This window comes from Symphodus melops (genome assembly GCF_947650265.1).
Source record: "Symphodus melops genome assembly, chromosome: 5".
Lineage (NCBI taxonomy): Eukaryota > Metazoa > Chordata > Actinopteri > Labriformes > Labridae > Symphodus > Symphodus melops.
The window spans coordinates 28,603,715-28,620,591 of NC_136695.1; the positions used below are offsets into that span (position 1 = coordinate 28,603,715).

At 42.7% G+C, this 16,877-nt stretch overlaps 1 protein-coding gene across 1 annotated transcript; it reads left to right on the forward strand.

The window, feature by feature from the left end:
• The first annotated feature begins 2,645 nt into the window (after nucleotides 1-2,645).
• On the forward strand, nucleotides 2,646-13,857 carry LOC306823789 (retinoic acid receptor beta-like). The gene is made up of 9 exons (XM_079343631.1): nucleotides 2,646-2,783; nucleotides 3,079-3,289; nucleotides 6,705-6,859; nucleotides 8,229-8,370; nucleotides 10,336-10,502; nucleotides 10,936-11,112; nucleotides 11,780-11,984; nucleotides 12,095-12,253; nucleotides 13,685-13,857. Exons 2-9 carry the CDS (start codon nucleotides 3,127-3,129, stop codon nucleotides 13,816-13,818), a joined length of 1,302 nt encoding a protein of 433 aa, XP_079199757.1. The 5' UTR covers nucleotides 2,646-2,783; nucleotides 3,079-3,126; the 3' UTR covers nucleotides 13,819-13,857.
• Nucleotides 13,858-16,877: the final 3,020 nt, after the last annotated feature.

Genomic DNA, 16,877 nt, shown 5'->3' on the forward strand with positions numbered 1-16,877 from the left:
GCAGAGATAATAATTGACAAACACCCTTGCCTTGCGTTTAGTCACTACGCTCCTCAACTGTGGAACAAACTCCCTGAACAACTGAGGACTGCCGGCACACTCAACTCCTTTAAATCAGGCCTTAAAACTTTGTCATTCGCTCAGGCTTTCAATTAGAAATATACTGTCTGCCTTACTGCAACACATTCTTCCTTTTTTAAATAGTTTTAACAGTTGTTCCTTTATCGAGTATTTTCACTTTCATCCCCGTCTTTTAAAGATGTATTTTGCATTCTTTCCTTAAGCTCTGCTTTAATGTTGTCTGAACAGTGCTATATACAGTAAATAAACTTGCCTTTCCTTGCCTGCAGACAGCACCTAGTGCTGAAGTGAAGCACTGTCAAAGCAGCTCAACAGGTTTAAACAGAATCACCTCCTCTCAAGTGTTTAGACAACAACAAGACAGTTCATGCTTTAAAAATCTGCACAGAATATAAACGACAGAGAGACAAAATTAGTGCTGATATGCTGAACAATCCGTTAGTGAGTTCTGGGCTTGTTGAGCACGTTTTCTCTTTTATGTAATGTTTTAATGTTTGACTCTGTCTTTGATTGTTACTGCTTTTTTACTAAGTAAATAATAAAATTAGTAAAAATCACAATATATATTTTTTGGTATTATCTAAATCAGCTGGTTCTCCTTTTTCATTTGAAATTTTATTGAAAGTTTAAATATTTTCAAAGGGGCAAAGTTACATTTCGTTTACATAGCAGTACAGCTGCCTGGGGTGAGTTAAGTGCCATTACCATGACAACCATAAGTGGAACGTCTTGTTCCCGCTCTAACGACAAAGGATAATTCCATATAAGGAAATGTTCCGGTCACGTTCATTCAAAAACGTCTGTTAGCAGCTAAATGCTACTCGTTGACAGAAATTACATTTACGAGTCCTCACAAAGTAGTCAAAGAACAAATACTACAGGAGTTTGGTTTGATATAAAATATAAACAATAACTGATAAAAAGTTTAACACATAACATGAAACACAGACGACGATTAAACTCACTTTACATACAAGCGGACGCAGCGGCAACTTACCTCCAGCATGACCGTTAGCTGCTGTGAGATACCCAAAATGCACCACGTTTAGTACAGTACAAACATCCGCTGTAAATTTTCAAAATAAAATTAAAAAACCTTCCAAGTATAAAAGGAATTTAATAATAAACTTTTAAGTTAATTATTTTCCCTGTTACATATGGATAACATGAATTGTTTCCGAAATCTAAACAAAGCCTCAAATGGCAAAGTTTAAAAAAAACGTGTGTACATATATATATATATATATATGGATCCTCCATATGTGTGTGTGTGTGTGTGCCAGTGATGAAAATAATCAGACCAATTTCATTTTATTTATGTTCCTGCTGACAGCCTCCAGTAAAAAAATATATTGACATTAAAAGAGGACAAGTATTTTTTCATTTCAGTGTCAATATACAGTATATTCATTATATATCTTTTATGGGGGGCAAAACTAAACAGTGAAGAGGCATGCACAAGGAAAGATTTCCGTTTGTTGAAACAATCAGCGGCAAATCCACTTTACTGGGTCCCTTGAAAAACTGAAACACCTCCCCACCCATCAATGGTTTTGAGAGAAAGTTTGGCTGCATTCATGTACTGCAAGGGTGGTCAGAGTTTCTGAGTCGGAAAGTCATTCTTCAGACTTCAGTTTGCTCACGTGGTTTCATTTCAGAAAGTCGGAATGTTGTAACAGCAGCGTTTCCAGCTGTGCCATCAGGACCTCTTTTTTTTGTTTATGCCTAAACCCAAGATAATAAAATGAAGCAGTTATAGACTGGAAAAATGATGATGTATTTTTGTAGGCCAATCAGGACGTAGCTTCGTCATGGGTTCGAACGAGAATTCTCCTACTGGATTTTTGCATTGGATTTTGGATGACTGCAGAAAATAAGCTCTGTGGCGAACACACGTTTCTGATGCGTAGCTGTTTAGTTCAGCTGGATAATCTTTACAGATGAATCCCATTTATATAAAGTTTGAAGTGTTAATGCAACTGAGAGAAGTAAAACGCTTATGTTATGCTACAAGTGAACTACACGGTTGATTTTGACATCACAACCGTTATGCTTCATCGATCTAATCAGCGGTTTTGACAAGCTAGCAAAACCGTAGCTTAATAAATTGTTTATTAGCCTAATATTTACAAGAGCACTGAAAAACATGACTAGAGGCCGTAAAGAGGATTAGTGAGTGAGTTTCCAACGTGATGACGTTTAATGTCTTCATGACAATCACTGTAGTCTCATTTAGCCACTTGTTAGCAACCGCCCTTTTAAGTTTGCGTAAAAACTTTAAAAATCACAAGTTGGGGTCTTAGCTAACGTAGTTTAACTCGTCTAGCCAAACGTAAACATCTCTTCAGCTTGTGTTAACCACAGACCTTATTTCAGGCTTCTAACCACAAACCCATTCAAAATCCCCATTGACTTTTAGAGGTTAGAACCCATGGAGCTAAAATGTAAGTCACTTCTGGGTTTTAGGGCTCGTTCCTCTGCCAGTATATTGGCTAGTTGGAAGGACTTTGTGAATTAATCTGTCCTACATTTATTCATTTATATGAATAAAAATATTTAATGTTTTTTTTTTTAGGCCCCCCCTGATGGCGCCCCTGCTCGGTGTTTCCGCCGCTCGCTGGTGACGTCAGACGGCGGCTGGTTCATATGGAGGTCAGCAGCAGAGGAGGAGGTTCACGGAGAGTTCACGCGCATAACATTAGGTAACACCATCGCTCGCGCTGACATAACTAGTATGAAGCAGGTTGAGTCGAGACATTTGTCAATAAAGAAGATACAACAAGGAGAAGAAGAAGAAGAAGAACTCCCGCGACTAACTTTGTTATGCAAAACAGCCTCCAGATCTGGATGTGTTTGAGGCTCACAGCTCCGACTTCTTCTACTTCTTCTTCTGCAGCAGCAGCAGCAGTGTGTCCACAACATGACAAAATGTCTTGATTTTAATCGCATTCGCCTCTCTCATGTCATGTTTTCTCTCTAAAATTAAAAACCCGTAAGAGAGAGAAGTGAGCTGTATCGATGCGGACAACAACACCAGCCTGAATCATGTTTGACTATGTGGATTTCCAAGCGTTTGGTCCGGGAGAAATCACGGACTTCTTCAGCACATCCAGCCCTGCATGCATGCTGCAGAGACAGGACGACGATTTGGCCGACTTCTTCCCCGAGCTGGTGGATGCGGATTGGCAGCAACATCGCTGCTCTCAGTGTAGGTGGAAACACGATGATGTTTGGTTAAAATGTGGTCAATCTGTGGCATCGTGTCTGTGCCCTCCATTAGGGAAATATCACTTTCAGAAGTCAGTTTCCGCAAGATATAAATCAGATACTGTCATGAACATGAATGTTTATCTTTGCATTTCATATTTAATAAGGACAGAAACTCGTTGAGATTAAAAATCCTTTTCTCAAGTGTGTCCTGGCCATGAAAGGCAGCAGCACAATTTAACAATAACAAATGAGATACTCCGATAATACTGTGATTTTACTCATGAATACTTTAAACACTACGTTTATGTCTGCATCAGTGTTAGAGTGCACTGATAGGCAAGGCAAAGCAAGTTTTATTTACTAGGCTCAGCACATTTTAGACAGGCAAGTCAAAGTTCTTCACACAGGCACAACAAACATTTCCGGTAATGTGTGTGCATAGAAGAAATACTTAATCTCTGCAGATTGAAAACACTCTTTACACAAACAAGAGAGATGTGCATGATCAAATATGCAAGTACAGTACACACAAGTGTAAAAATGAAAGTGTGCACATGCAGACATGAAAATACATGAGGTGTGGGAAGGAATCGATGCAGCATACTGTGATATTGAGCTTGGCGATATCGTATCGATTCCTGGCCCTTATGTAGCGACATTTTTCTTGTATTAATAGAAAATATGCTTTTTTATTTTTTAAGTGCTGAAGGGGTTGCAACATTTATTTCGAACAAGTTGCATTGTTAAAAATGAATGCATTTACTGAATGTGAGGTGCATGACTGAAGAAGAATCGGGACAGTGTCACGCTGTGACTCAAGTATCGTGATATTATCGCATCGTGACTTCGTTCAAAAACAAGGGATTTGATTTTATGCTGAATATAAAAAGGGTAAAATGTGTTTTAAATGTTAAGAAAATACGCTGGTTTCATTGTTTCTGAGATTTCCTCATTATGAAAGATAACAGAGTATAAACATGGCTGTGACGACATAAAATAGAGAATTAAGCAACTGCTGTTGAATGCTGCACATCAATGAAAACTTGTTGTTTTATCCATGTAGACTGAGGGGGAAGCAAACAACTAGTCAATGTATCTGAGCGCAGAGATCTTCCTGACAGTGTTCTGGTGGTCTGTTTTTTGGATGAGGCGTGCAGGACCGGTCAGTTTGGGGTCACCAGGGGTTCACCGGACGGTCACCAGTTTAGCAGCTTAGAGAAGAGTCAGGCGATGGAGGAAGAGAGGCTTCGGTGAAAAAGTAAAACTTAAGTAAAAAACACTCATTTAGAAAACCAGATTCCAGATATGATTAAAAAGCAGAAATATTAGAAGAACACTTTTTAGAATAGCAACAGGCCGTTAAAGTTACAGTCTCATTTGCATTAGGTAGAGCTGCAGTGAATAATTAAGGTCTGAAATAACAATGCTTTATTTTTTTGTCACGATTCATCTCATGCTATTTTGTCCCTTTAGGCGCACCGTAGATCAGCCTCTGCAGTGTCTCCCTGTAGTCACAGTGATGTAAAAGAAGGATGCTGAAAGTCAGCAACAGAGAGAGAGACATCACGTGTATGAAAGGAGACGCAGGTTTTGAACCTTGACCCCCCTGCTTGAAGGTTTTTGGACATGGGGTGTGCATTCTTACCGCTGCTCTACTGGCGCTGCTACTGTCTTTAAAGACTCTGAGACATCTACGAGAAGGTGCTTACTTTATTTCAAAATAAAAGCAGGGAATTCAAACAGCAAGTAAAAAGCTCTCGGCTCAAGCCTGTACAAACATTCAAAACTGGAGCCCAACATATTTAATAATACTAAATAATGGAATTTCAATTTAATTAACGACTGAAATTAAGCAAGTAATCGTCAAACATCTCTATTATTAAGGTAACTTCATTTAACAAAAAGCAGCTGTAAACATGTGAGTCTTCAACAATGATTTAAACAAACTTAAAGATTCTGCAGATTTGAAGTTTCCTGGGAGTTTTTTTTTTGTTTTTTTTTCCAAGAAAGACAGAAGCATAAAAACTGAACGCTGCTTCCCCCTCTTTGCTTCAGACTCTGGGGACAGAAAGCAGACCTGACCAAGAGGAACTCAGTGGATCCGTATTCTTAATTCGAACATGCATTCGAACCTGGGGGGGGGAAAGTTCACGTTCCAGCTATAACGAGCAGTCTCGAATTTGAAATATACAATCTATTCATTACAGTGCATCAGGCTGTCACTCTGAAGTTGTCTGTCAGAACAGAATACTGTAAATAAAACGACATTTTAAACATCTCTCAGCCACATATATTTTGAAGGCAGTGAGTGAAGGGATTTTAAATTAAACGCCAACAGTTAAAGTAATTTTAAGTTTAAAACACGCTCACAGATGTTGAGTTAGCTTGAGGCCGCATTGCTTCCTTTGATCAGGACCACCAAAAATAACCTAGAGCAGTTCCACACAAAGCTTTGTCCATACATCAAATAACACCACCTAAATTGGTGTGGGGGGCCACGTCCCCCCCCCTTACCCCCGTCCAAATCACTTACACCGCCCCAGCACACACACTTTCTGTTCCTTCTCCCTCCCTCTCATCAGTCAGCTGGGCTTGTGGCATGCTCCTGTATTGTTTTGTGTCGGGGTTGGAGCTCGGGCTCGTCGACTGATGGGGCAGGGAGGGGGTGGTGTCCTCGCGTGACCCGCTAATTCCAGGTTCAACCGGAGGCCACGGGTTCAAGGGGATGTAGATGAGCAATTTTTCTCGTTTTGTCTCTTTTTTTTTTCTGAAATGTCTTTCTTCGTTTTCTGTCAGCGGTGGAGGTGAACAGAGAGCCGGCGGGGAGGCCGGGGCGAGCCCCCCACGGACTGCAGAGTTTCTCCTCTGAGAAGTGGTTTAAAAGTAGGAGGGGTCCCCTGTTGTTATCAAAGAAGTGAATTGATACACTGAACTGGAAAAATGGAGGTTGACGCTGAGCCACAATAGATGCAGCTGCTGTATTTTGTAGAAGACAAGAAAGGCAAAAACAACGTTCACTTGCGTTGGCGTTAAAGTTTTGAAATCAAGGCTGAAGTAACGAAAGATATTTGATCATCAGAAGGAATTACAGAAGTAAAGAAGACTTTTTTTTTAAGGGTCATTAGACTTACGTTTTGTTTAAAGGGGGTAAAAACAGACTGAATCCATCAGTTTAAAGGATCTAATCTGCTGGTCCATATTTAAATACAAGCATAAGATGTAACAGTACTTTAGTTTCCTGCTTCCTGTGAACGCAACGTTACGAGAACTTCGCGAGACTTGGCTTGAATCTGACGTCAGATCCCAAACCCTGAGATTTGTGATCTTAGTTTAATCTGTTTAAAATGATCAGACCTCGAGGTGTCACTGCGTAACACCCCGTGTCCTGTGTTGTCTTTGTGTTTTTTTTACAGCAGTGGGAAGTCAGAGCTCCACGTCCAGCTCAGACGACCTGTTCGCCAGTCCCCCCTCCCCGCCGCCCCCTCCTCGTACTTACAAGCCCTGCTTTGTGTGCCAAGATAAATCCTCGGGCTACCACTACGGCGTCAGCGCCTGTGAGGGCTGCAAGGTAACATGTCAGACCCGTGGTCCACTTTACAACACACACACACACACACACAATAACGCATCTGTCATGCTCCAATAAAGTGGGGAGAAAGGAAAGTACACACTCGGAGGTCTCGCCTTTGAGCAAGCAGCAGTTTTTCTTTTAAAGGGGACAAGAGGAAGAAGGCGACATTTTCTTATTGAAAGGATGAATATCTTTTATTTTTTTAAGATTTATAAGGAGTTGAATTTTTGTCCTGATTGTGTAAAAACTCAACAACAGAAAGAGATTTCTGATTTCTGTTTCGATTTCACAGAATATTCAGATCTTACATATTTATTTAGTGGGAGAGGTCCCGGGCTGTGGTGAGTGCTCTGAGAGTCAGCGCCATGGACTTAAGATCTGAGAGGTGTCGGGTCGGTTAGACCAGTGTTTTGTTTTTGTTGTTGTTTTTTTTAATTTAATTTCTCAAATTTATTTCGATCATGAGCAAGTAAAGAAAACAAAAAAAAACAAATCAGTGTGCGAAAAGGAGAAGGATGAAGCATAAGCGTATTTAAACCCTTCTCCACTACTTAATTATAAACTCCATATAAAATATAAATACTACATATTTACACATACAAGGGAAACAAAAGAAAATAAATAGAGTAAATAAACACGTATAAATAACACCTGATTGTTAAAGGCCCTCTTCCTCCCTGGACCTCGTATGTTTGTACCGCTTTTCAAAGCTGGGTCATCGCTCGGACATCGCCGGCGCTGCACAAACAAAAACACAAAAAGGTTTTAACATTGTTTGTGCCCGCTGGTGTTTTCAGTTGAGCTCATTTTTGAAGCAATAATATGTGATGTTTGATACAGGAGGTGAGTTTGTTTTTGTGGTGGACAGCGGAGTGTGTTGAAGAAGGAGGACGAGCAGTAGAGGAGGACGATGCTTTTTATACAGAAGTAATAAAAACGGGAGGTGAAACATGGACTTAAATCATTTATTTATATCTGCACCTTATTTTGTAAATACTACTTACCTTATGTAAATACCTGATGCTGGGTTTTTTTTATCCTGCGCTACGAGCCAAAGCAACAAAATGTTATTTTTATCTGCAGTGTAAAGTTGACATTTGAAAGACAATAAAGAAAGTCTAAGTCTCTGCTGACTGCGTTCGTGACGTCAGTGGTGAGTTGATCAAAGCTCAGCTGCTCCAAATCACATTTAATAGATGTGTTCATAAATGCAGCTTGGAGCAGCTCCTGGTGTCTGACCACTTAGTCAGTAAGCCTGCATCGGTGTCGGAGGGTTGAAGGTCCCACTCTCCCTCCAGGCTCAGAGGCGTGTGGCAGCTGTGACACTGTGATAACTTAAATAATCCATATCGTCTCGTCTCTGCAGGGCTTCTTCCGACGCAGCGTGCAGAAAAACATGGCGTACACCTGCCATCGGGACCGAAACTGCATCATCAACAAGATCACGAGGAACCGCTGTCAGTACTGCCGCCTGCAGAGGTGTTTCGCTGTGGGGATGTCCAAGGAGTGTAAGTGTCTGCTCCCACATCCTCTGTGACTCCCCCCGTTATGTGTTCGAAGTTCAGATTGTTGCATTTTGTGAGATCCTCAAACTCGGCTTCTGCTATCTTAAAAAATAGTTATCTTAACTTTTGGGTGGAGAAGCATCGAGAGGGAGTTATGATGCCTTCAAGGACAGGTCAGAATGTAGATAGTTGGGTTATCAGGACACCAGAATTGTAAACTTTGATACGATTGGAGGCTGGAGTCCTCCAAGTGGGTGGTCCGGGATCGACCCCGAACCTTTGGCTCCTTTCCTACATCTCTCTCTCTCTCTCTCTCTCTCTCTCTCTCTCTCTCTCTCTCTCTCTCTCTCTCTCTCTCTCTCTCCTGTTTCTGACTCAATCCATTGTCCTCTCTCTAAAATGAAGGCATAAAAAATAAACCAATATAAACCTTAAAAAAACGAGCATGCTCTTCTAGTTTTTTCCCTTAAAAACATTATTTATTGAAGTTTTCAAAGGAAACTTGAAGGTACAATATGTGCAGCCGGCATGATGTTGGTCGTTGCCAAGGAAACGCCGGATGTTACGTCACAGAGTGCTGCGCAAGGAAGCGTGAGCTGCGACTGAAAGCTGCTGTCCTGTTTCTGTTTCTGCTGCTGAGACTAAAAACGTCACGTAAATGATACTCGGATACGTCGTCATCGTAAACGTAAACACATTCTCTTCCTCCGCTCGGTTTCGCGGAGAGAACTCCCATGATTCCCCGCTTGCCTCAACGTCATCTTCTCTTGGTGTTTTGGTCGAGAGCCCCCTGGTGGCGGATGTTACACACGTCCTGGCTCAGATCATGTGATGTGAGCTCATGAATCAAACACTTTATAAATGATTCAGTCGTACAGTGTCAGCTGACCTTCCTCTGTGACCTCATCGCTGATGCCTGACTTTTAAACATCCCACTTGCTCGGGCTCTTCTCACTGTTTTTGACCTGTTCCGCTTCAAAGCGTTTCGTTCATCGGTGGTTCCTCGTGTCTGGAGCATACACGCTCCTTTTTTTAATGTTTTAAGACATAAGAGAGGACAAAGCCAAACTCTGTATTAGCCAGACGTGAAGTGACCTAAATTAAAAGTTGGAGTGTGTGTGTTATGTGGAGCGAACGGTAAGGCAGCGATAGGGTTGCAGCCAAGGATCCGCCCACCCTCATGTCCCATTGTCCGCTTTCAGATACACACACACATTACATAAATACGTCACATGTAGCAGACAGATGAGCGCTACGTAACCGCTCGCTGGACGCTTCGGCTGGTGTGTAATATGATCTCACTAGGAGTGTTTGCACAATGATGAGGAGATGTAGGGCAGCCAGAGAGAGGAGGGAGGAGGGAGGAGGAGGGACTAGCAGAGTTGTAGTGAGGACAGCAGAGATGGAGCTGTTGCATAATCCTGAACCTGGCAGACATGTGTAGCCGCCGCCGCCGCCGAGTCAGTGGGACGCACAGAAACGTGTTGACACAGTTATTATGAAAGGTTAACCTGGTTAGGCCGGCTTCACATGCTCCCCGCCGGTGTAACAGATAATCCACACAGTTCACAGAGAGCGCGAGCGAGAGAGAGACTATTTTCTACCCTGGAAACAGTTTCAACTAAAAAAAAAAATAAAATGCTGACTGAGAGTTTTTCAAAAGACGTTTTTAGACTCTTTAAAGAGCCACTAATGCGCTTCAAACTGTGTGTAGATCTTTCTAAATGTAACCTGCACTGAATCCTTCTCCTCCATCTTTTCCATTGTTTACATTTTGTTCCCAGTCTGTTTGTCACACAGTCAGTCACCCTTTTAAATACTGAGCATATTCTCCAAACGTAATAATAAAAAGAGCTCCAGCACTCCCACGACCCCGACTGTTGGGGGAAAAAAGCAGGAAAGATAACTGATTAAGGTGAAGGTCTCTCATCTGAAGAGGCCTCTAACTTCATCTGTGCTTTCACTCAGCGGTGAGAAACGACAGAAACGGGCGGAAGGCGAAGAAGGAAGCCTTGACCATGACGATCATGGAGACGTACGAGCTGACGGCGGAGCTCGGACTGATCGTGGAGAAGATCTGCAGAGCGCACAGGGAGACGTTCCCCTCTCTCTGCCAGCTGGGAAAATACACCACAGTGAGTGTCACACAAAATAAACCTGAACTAATGCTTATAAAATCCTGTATCCGTTCAGATTTAATATATTTGTTCTGAAGATGAAAATAGTTTTGATGAAGGATTTACGTCACAGTAAATCCCTTCATGACTTCCCAGCGTGACAGAACAGAGAGTGTGTCTGGGAGCGCCTTTTCCAAAAATACACCTGACGTGTTTGACGAGTCAGCCGAAGTGAGCGATGCCTGGAAGTATGACGAACATGAGAACAAACAAACTGCCTGACAACACACGTGCAGATCTGTTTCATGAAAAGCAAAAAAACACTTCCTGCTTTGAGAATGATCAAAAATCGTCTTTAATCGTCTTTTTCTGTTTTTAAAGGATTTTTAATCCTGCACATCTCTGAACCCCATCAAACCCCTCTTCATCTTTTCTTTTCTCCTCCGTTCAGAACTCGAGCTCGGACCACAGGATCCAGCTCGACCTCGGGCTGTGGGACAAGTTCAGCGAGCTCGCCGCCAAGTGCATCATCAAGGTGGTGGAGTTTGCAAAGAGAGTTCCTGGTTTCACCGGCCTCACCATCGCCGACCAGATCACTCTGCTTAAAACTGCCTGCCTGGACATCCTGGTACGTGCATGCATGTGTGTGTGTGTGTGTGTGTGTGTGTGTGTGTGTGTGTGTGGGTGTGTGTGTTTGCTCAGACAGCTCTTTACATCATGGCCTTTAAAAATGGAAAGAAGTCGTCATAAAAACCTGACTGAGCTGACTGATTAGATTTTTCCTGCAACCACCCGACATATTTCGACCCTGAATTAATTAAATAACTCCTGATGACTCATTTCAAAATCACTCCCGGCTCCTCCCGCTCCTCGATTGAACCTTCATTGGATCGAAACTCACACCTGACGTTTAAAGACAGCCGCCCTCTGGCAGCGTGTGGCGGTTTTATCCTCCCCCCCTCCTCCCTCCGTCTCCTCTCCTAACACGGCGTCATCGCTGGCAGGGCCTGATCATTTTCTCTGCCGATCGTTGAAAGCGTCGGAGGAGTGCCGCCGATGATCAACAGCTCTGTTGTGATGTCATTTTCACATATTTTCCGCCTGCATTCTAGGAATTATACTTACTGGACTTCCTGTTTGGCTCCCTTCCTGGCACCAACAAAAACCTGGATTATGTAACGATTTCTTAAAGAAGTAAAACGGGTCTTTCGTCATTTCAGGCTTTAATCAGTTTTAAAACGACACCAAAGTTTCAGAGTTATTTTAATATATTCTCATCTCTTGGCTCCATCCAGATCTTGAGGATTTGCGCTCGTTACACTCCGGATCAGGACACCATGACCTTCTCCGACGGGTTGACTCTGACCCGCACTCAGATCCACAACGCCGGTTTCGGGCCGCTGACTGATCAGGTTTTCACGTTTGCCGGGCAGCTGCTTCCTCTGCAGATGGACGACACGGAGAGCGGACTCCTCAGCGCCATCTGTCTCGTCTCTGGAGGTACTTTTAGAAACGAAGCGAGGGAAAATCTAAATAACTAGGTTTTTTAACATTTACTGACTTTATATGGATTCAGAGAACTTTGATTAATAACATCATTAACTGAACAGACCGACAGGACCTGGAGGAGCCGTCTAAGGTGGAGGTGCTGCAGGAGCCGCTGCTGGAGGCGCTGAAGATTTACTCCCGTAAACGTCGACCCAGCATGCCGCTCGTGTTCCCCAAAGCCCTCATGAAGATCACCGACCTGCGCAGCATCAGCGCTAAAGGTCAGCAAATCAACAAACCGACAAGTCGACCCGCTCTTCCTTCTTTTTCAGTACTTCGATTAAGACTTCCTCTCGAGGTTTTAAGGTCACATATTATTGGGGAGAGGGGTTGGTGGTGTCTCGCTGCAGGAGAGCGGAGGATTCAGTTCGGCGGCGGTGTGGCCATCCTGTTGTTCAAGGGCGCCATCTACTGGATCAAAAAGTTGCACATTCTGCCTCCTAAAGTCCCCGTCTGATCATTAGCCTGTGTATTGTTTGAATTGTCCTCAAAGAGAGAAGAGACTGTTATCATGGATCTTTGACGTTACACTCCTGACCTCTGTTCAACATTATCAGTGCTTATCGTGTTATCTCAAGGTCACCGAGCTCACGCTGTCGAGATAACAGCTTCATTATTTTGTGTTCCAGAGATAACGAAATGATGAACTTGCGATCACCAGACACAGTTTTTTTTTTTTTTGGTTTTGGGTTTTTTTGTCTAAAGATTGCTTGCAGAGCCGTTCTTTTCTTCTCTACGTGTCTCTTAGAAACAGCTTGTTGCAGGACATAATGAGTCAAACACATAAAGGACATAATGAGTCAAACACATAGAGGACATAATGAGTCAAACACATAAAGGACATAATGAGTCAAACACATAGAGGACATAATGAGTCAAACACATAAAGGACATAATGAGTCAAACACATAGAGGACATAATGAGTCAAACACATAGAGGACATAATGAGTCAAACACATAGAGGACATAATGAGTCAAACACATAGAGGACATAATGAGTCAAACACATAAAGGACATAATGAGTCAAACACCAACTTGAGACACTTTTTTTAAGGCATGCGTCTTTTTAAATCAGGATGGACTGTCCTCATCATTGGTGGGTTTGTAGACAGAATACATACAAATATTAGAGTTGGAGAAACGTAGTGAAGTGTATTTTTACAGAATCCGCTTTTTTTTTTTTTTTTTAGAATAACATGAAACCTTCATTTTAATTTTTTTAAATTTATTTATGTGGGGTTTTTTTTTTACTTTTATTTAACCAGGTTGGTCCCCATTTATAAAAAAAAAAAAAAAAAAACATTTTTCCGAGGGAGACCTGGCCAAGACAGGCAGCAACAAAAAACACCAAAGTTACAGATGGAGACACAAAGACATATGAAAGCACAGCAGTGTGGATTAGAATAAAGCCATCTATGTATCGTAAAGTTTTCAGACAGCCGAGCTAAAACTTTTACAGCTTATAGAGTCCGCTTCCAAGTCTTTCATTTTAGATTTAAAAACATTTAAGGACACCAGCTCCTTCAGCGTTAAGTCTGATTCCAGGCTGAAGGTGCAGAACACCCAAAATCCATTTTTAGCTGGTAGGGAAAAACTTGCTATAACTTGCTATAATGTGTGTTTTATAAAACCAGGTGTGTGTTTCCACAGGAGCTGAGAGGGTGGTGACTCTGAAGATGGAGATCCCGGGCTCGATGCCTCCTCTGATCGAGGAGATGTTGGAGGATCTGCAGAACCTGGAGAAACAGCAGAAGGCCCAGTCGGACCGTCCTCACAGCACATGAGACCCTCCGAGGTCTCGCTGCTACGCTGCTTCGTGGAGAACACTCTGCCTCGTTTTTTCCCGCCACAGCGGGAGAAAACACAGACCACTTCAGAAGTGTCTTACCTTGATTTATTTGTCAGAGACTGTTTTAAAAAAAAGGAACCACTACAGTATGTACAAAAGAAGAGATTCAGATTTTACGACTAAGCTGATGGAAGAAGAGCTAATAACTGAGTTCCACAAACAGAACGCTACTTGACTCAACATCCTCCTGACCGGTGACTTTTACGCGTTTTCACATCAGGCACGATTGCACCCTCCTTCAGTGCCCGAGTACTCTTGTGAATGTACACAATATGTAAGTCGCTGGTTTGCAAATCCGCCGAGAAGCTAAAAGAATAAGAAGAAGAAACCATAGCAACCACTGAGCCCGTCCTGCTGACTGTAGAAGTTCTACTTCTGAGACACCAACAGCGTCCCTCTTCCTGCTTCCACATCGACCAGCTCAGAGGAGCGAACGCGTCGGAGCTGTACGGCAGCGATAGGTGCTGTTTTATTAATACGTCACATGACGCTTCACTTCCCTGTTTGAGCACGGTTGCGTTCACACCTTCCACAGACCGTACTCGAGTACGCGTGAATCGTGCCTGAGACCACCTCTGCAAGCGGACTCATGTTCACGCGGATCAAATGAACCCAGACTTTGGGGTCAAGCGTACTCTGACCAGGATAGCCTCGAACACTCCCACCTCTCTGTTTCAGGTTCCTTCCCGTATTTATATTTGCATGTGACGACACACCTTCATGTTTTACCTCGTGAGGACAAACCGCTGTAGCGTTTAGTTTAGAAAAGTTAGTTGTTTTTACTACGTTTGATTTCCAGCCGAGCCAAGTAAAAATAAGAAAAGGAGCAGATTTATATTTACAAAAAGGGAAACAGAACAACGTACAGTTATAAAAGCTTTACTCATAGCAGTGAATGTTCATAACTGGTTCGATTTATATAAATATAAATATATGTGTCAGCTCATATCATTTAAAGCAAGCTGGAGTTTTGCAGTATCAGATATGTCACAAGAGTTTGAACATTGTAAGTAAGCTAATAAACAACGTTACTCCTCCCGTACGCGTTCTTAAAGTTTTAACCTCACTTAGTTTATTCTCTGATGTTAGAGGGCTAAAATGTTATTTAAAGGAGATCAAGTATCCTCACGTTCACCATTAAAGTCAGCGTTGGTCATTTTCTCCAGATCCACTTTTTAAGATGTTTGTTGAAACTGTCTTTAGGTCCTGACAGAAATTAATAACTCAGGTTCTCTGAAAAAGGAACAAAGAAAATCCATCATCTGTATCAGTTTGTAAGTCTGTAAAAACTTCAACCAATGTCTGCCACGAGGTACCAATCTGATGAACCAATCACAGGCCTCCCTGCTCTCTGATGGACCAATCACAGCCTCCCTGTCTCCCTGCTCTCTGATGAACCAATCACACGCCTCCCTGTCTCCCTGCTCTCTGATGAACCAATCACAGCCTCCCTGTCTCCCTGCTCTCTGATGGACCAATCACAGGCCTCCCTGTCTCCCTGCTCTCTGATGGACCAATCACAGGCCTCCCTGTTTCCCTGCTCTCTGATGAACCAATCACAGGCCTCCCTGTCTCCCTGCTCTCTGATGGACCAATCACAGCCTCCCTGTCTCCCTGCTCTCTGATGAACCAATCACAGGCCTCCCTGTCTCCCTGCTCGTTCTCTACCTCTTGCGTGCTCTCGCTCACACTCAGAGCTCGTCACCGATGACGGAGTTTATACTGAGAGTTTACTGACCGCTGAATGAGACATGAGACAACGTAGTTTCATATAAGTGAGGGGGCGTGGCTTTAGAGGGAGCACAGAGGAGAGGAGGTGGGTGAAGACGGAGCACTGAGGGAATGCTACTTTCAAAATAATGCTAGTTTTTGAAAACTACCAACCCTGCCTTTAAAGATGTCAGTCTGAGACACCTACTTTGAGATGTGTAGCTCATAAACCTTCTTATTTATCTGATACCGGCGTCAGGAAAATCCCTCCTTTCAGCCTCAGCCTGAAACGGTTAATTTCAGCTGCTGTCTCTTTAAGGCGACCACTCTCCTCTGATTGGCCAGCTCAGTCAATCGGTCAATGTGGTCACAGGGAAATTTGAGTGAGCTGGGCGTGTCCTCCATCTCTGCGTCCTGCTTTGCTCTGGCACGTGGACAGAACGTGAACATTCAGAGCAGCAGGAAGCCACGCCCAGCGAATACGCCAACAGCTGTGTATCTTGTTTTTTTTAGGTTTAATAATAATAATAATAATAATTTACACTTTATTAATCCCACGAGGGGAAATTCGGTTTACACTCTGTCTAACACACACATAGGCCGAGATACACACTCATGCACAAACAGGGTTCTAGTGACATGCATTAATGGAGAGGTCTCAGAGTGAGGGGGCTGCCCACAGCAAGCGCTCCAGAGCAGTTTTGGGGTTCGGTGCCTTGCTCAGGGGCACCTCGGCAGTGCTCAGGAAATGGACTGGCACCTCTCCAGCTACCAGACCAGTTTCCGGACTTTGGTCCGTGCCGGGACTTGAACCGGCGACCCTCTGGTTCCCAACCCAAGTCCCTACAGACTGAGCTACTGCCGCCCCACGGCGAACATCAAAACGTCTTAACATTACGTCTGTATTAAAATATGGATCATCTCCTTTAAGTGTAATCACATTTCATGTTTTTCATTGTTATACCTAATTCTGTCAAATTCTCTGTTTTTGTATTTTCTTTTATACAGAAATGTGTTTTTTATTAAACAAATCCAGTTGGTTTATGAACAGCACCAGTGTATTATACTTTGTACTGCATTAATAATGTTATTAATAATAAAGAGCAGCAGACTTCAAACTAAACAACTTGTTTAAACATCTCTCTGAGCTCCATAAAGGAAGAAAAGGAAGGTGATTGAATGTTTGACAAAACTCCACAAACTGCTGTTGAAACACAAACGGAGAATAAATGTATAAAAATAAAAGTTAAATGACATTCGTGCCTGAAGAAATAAACAATACAT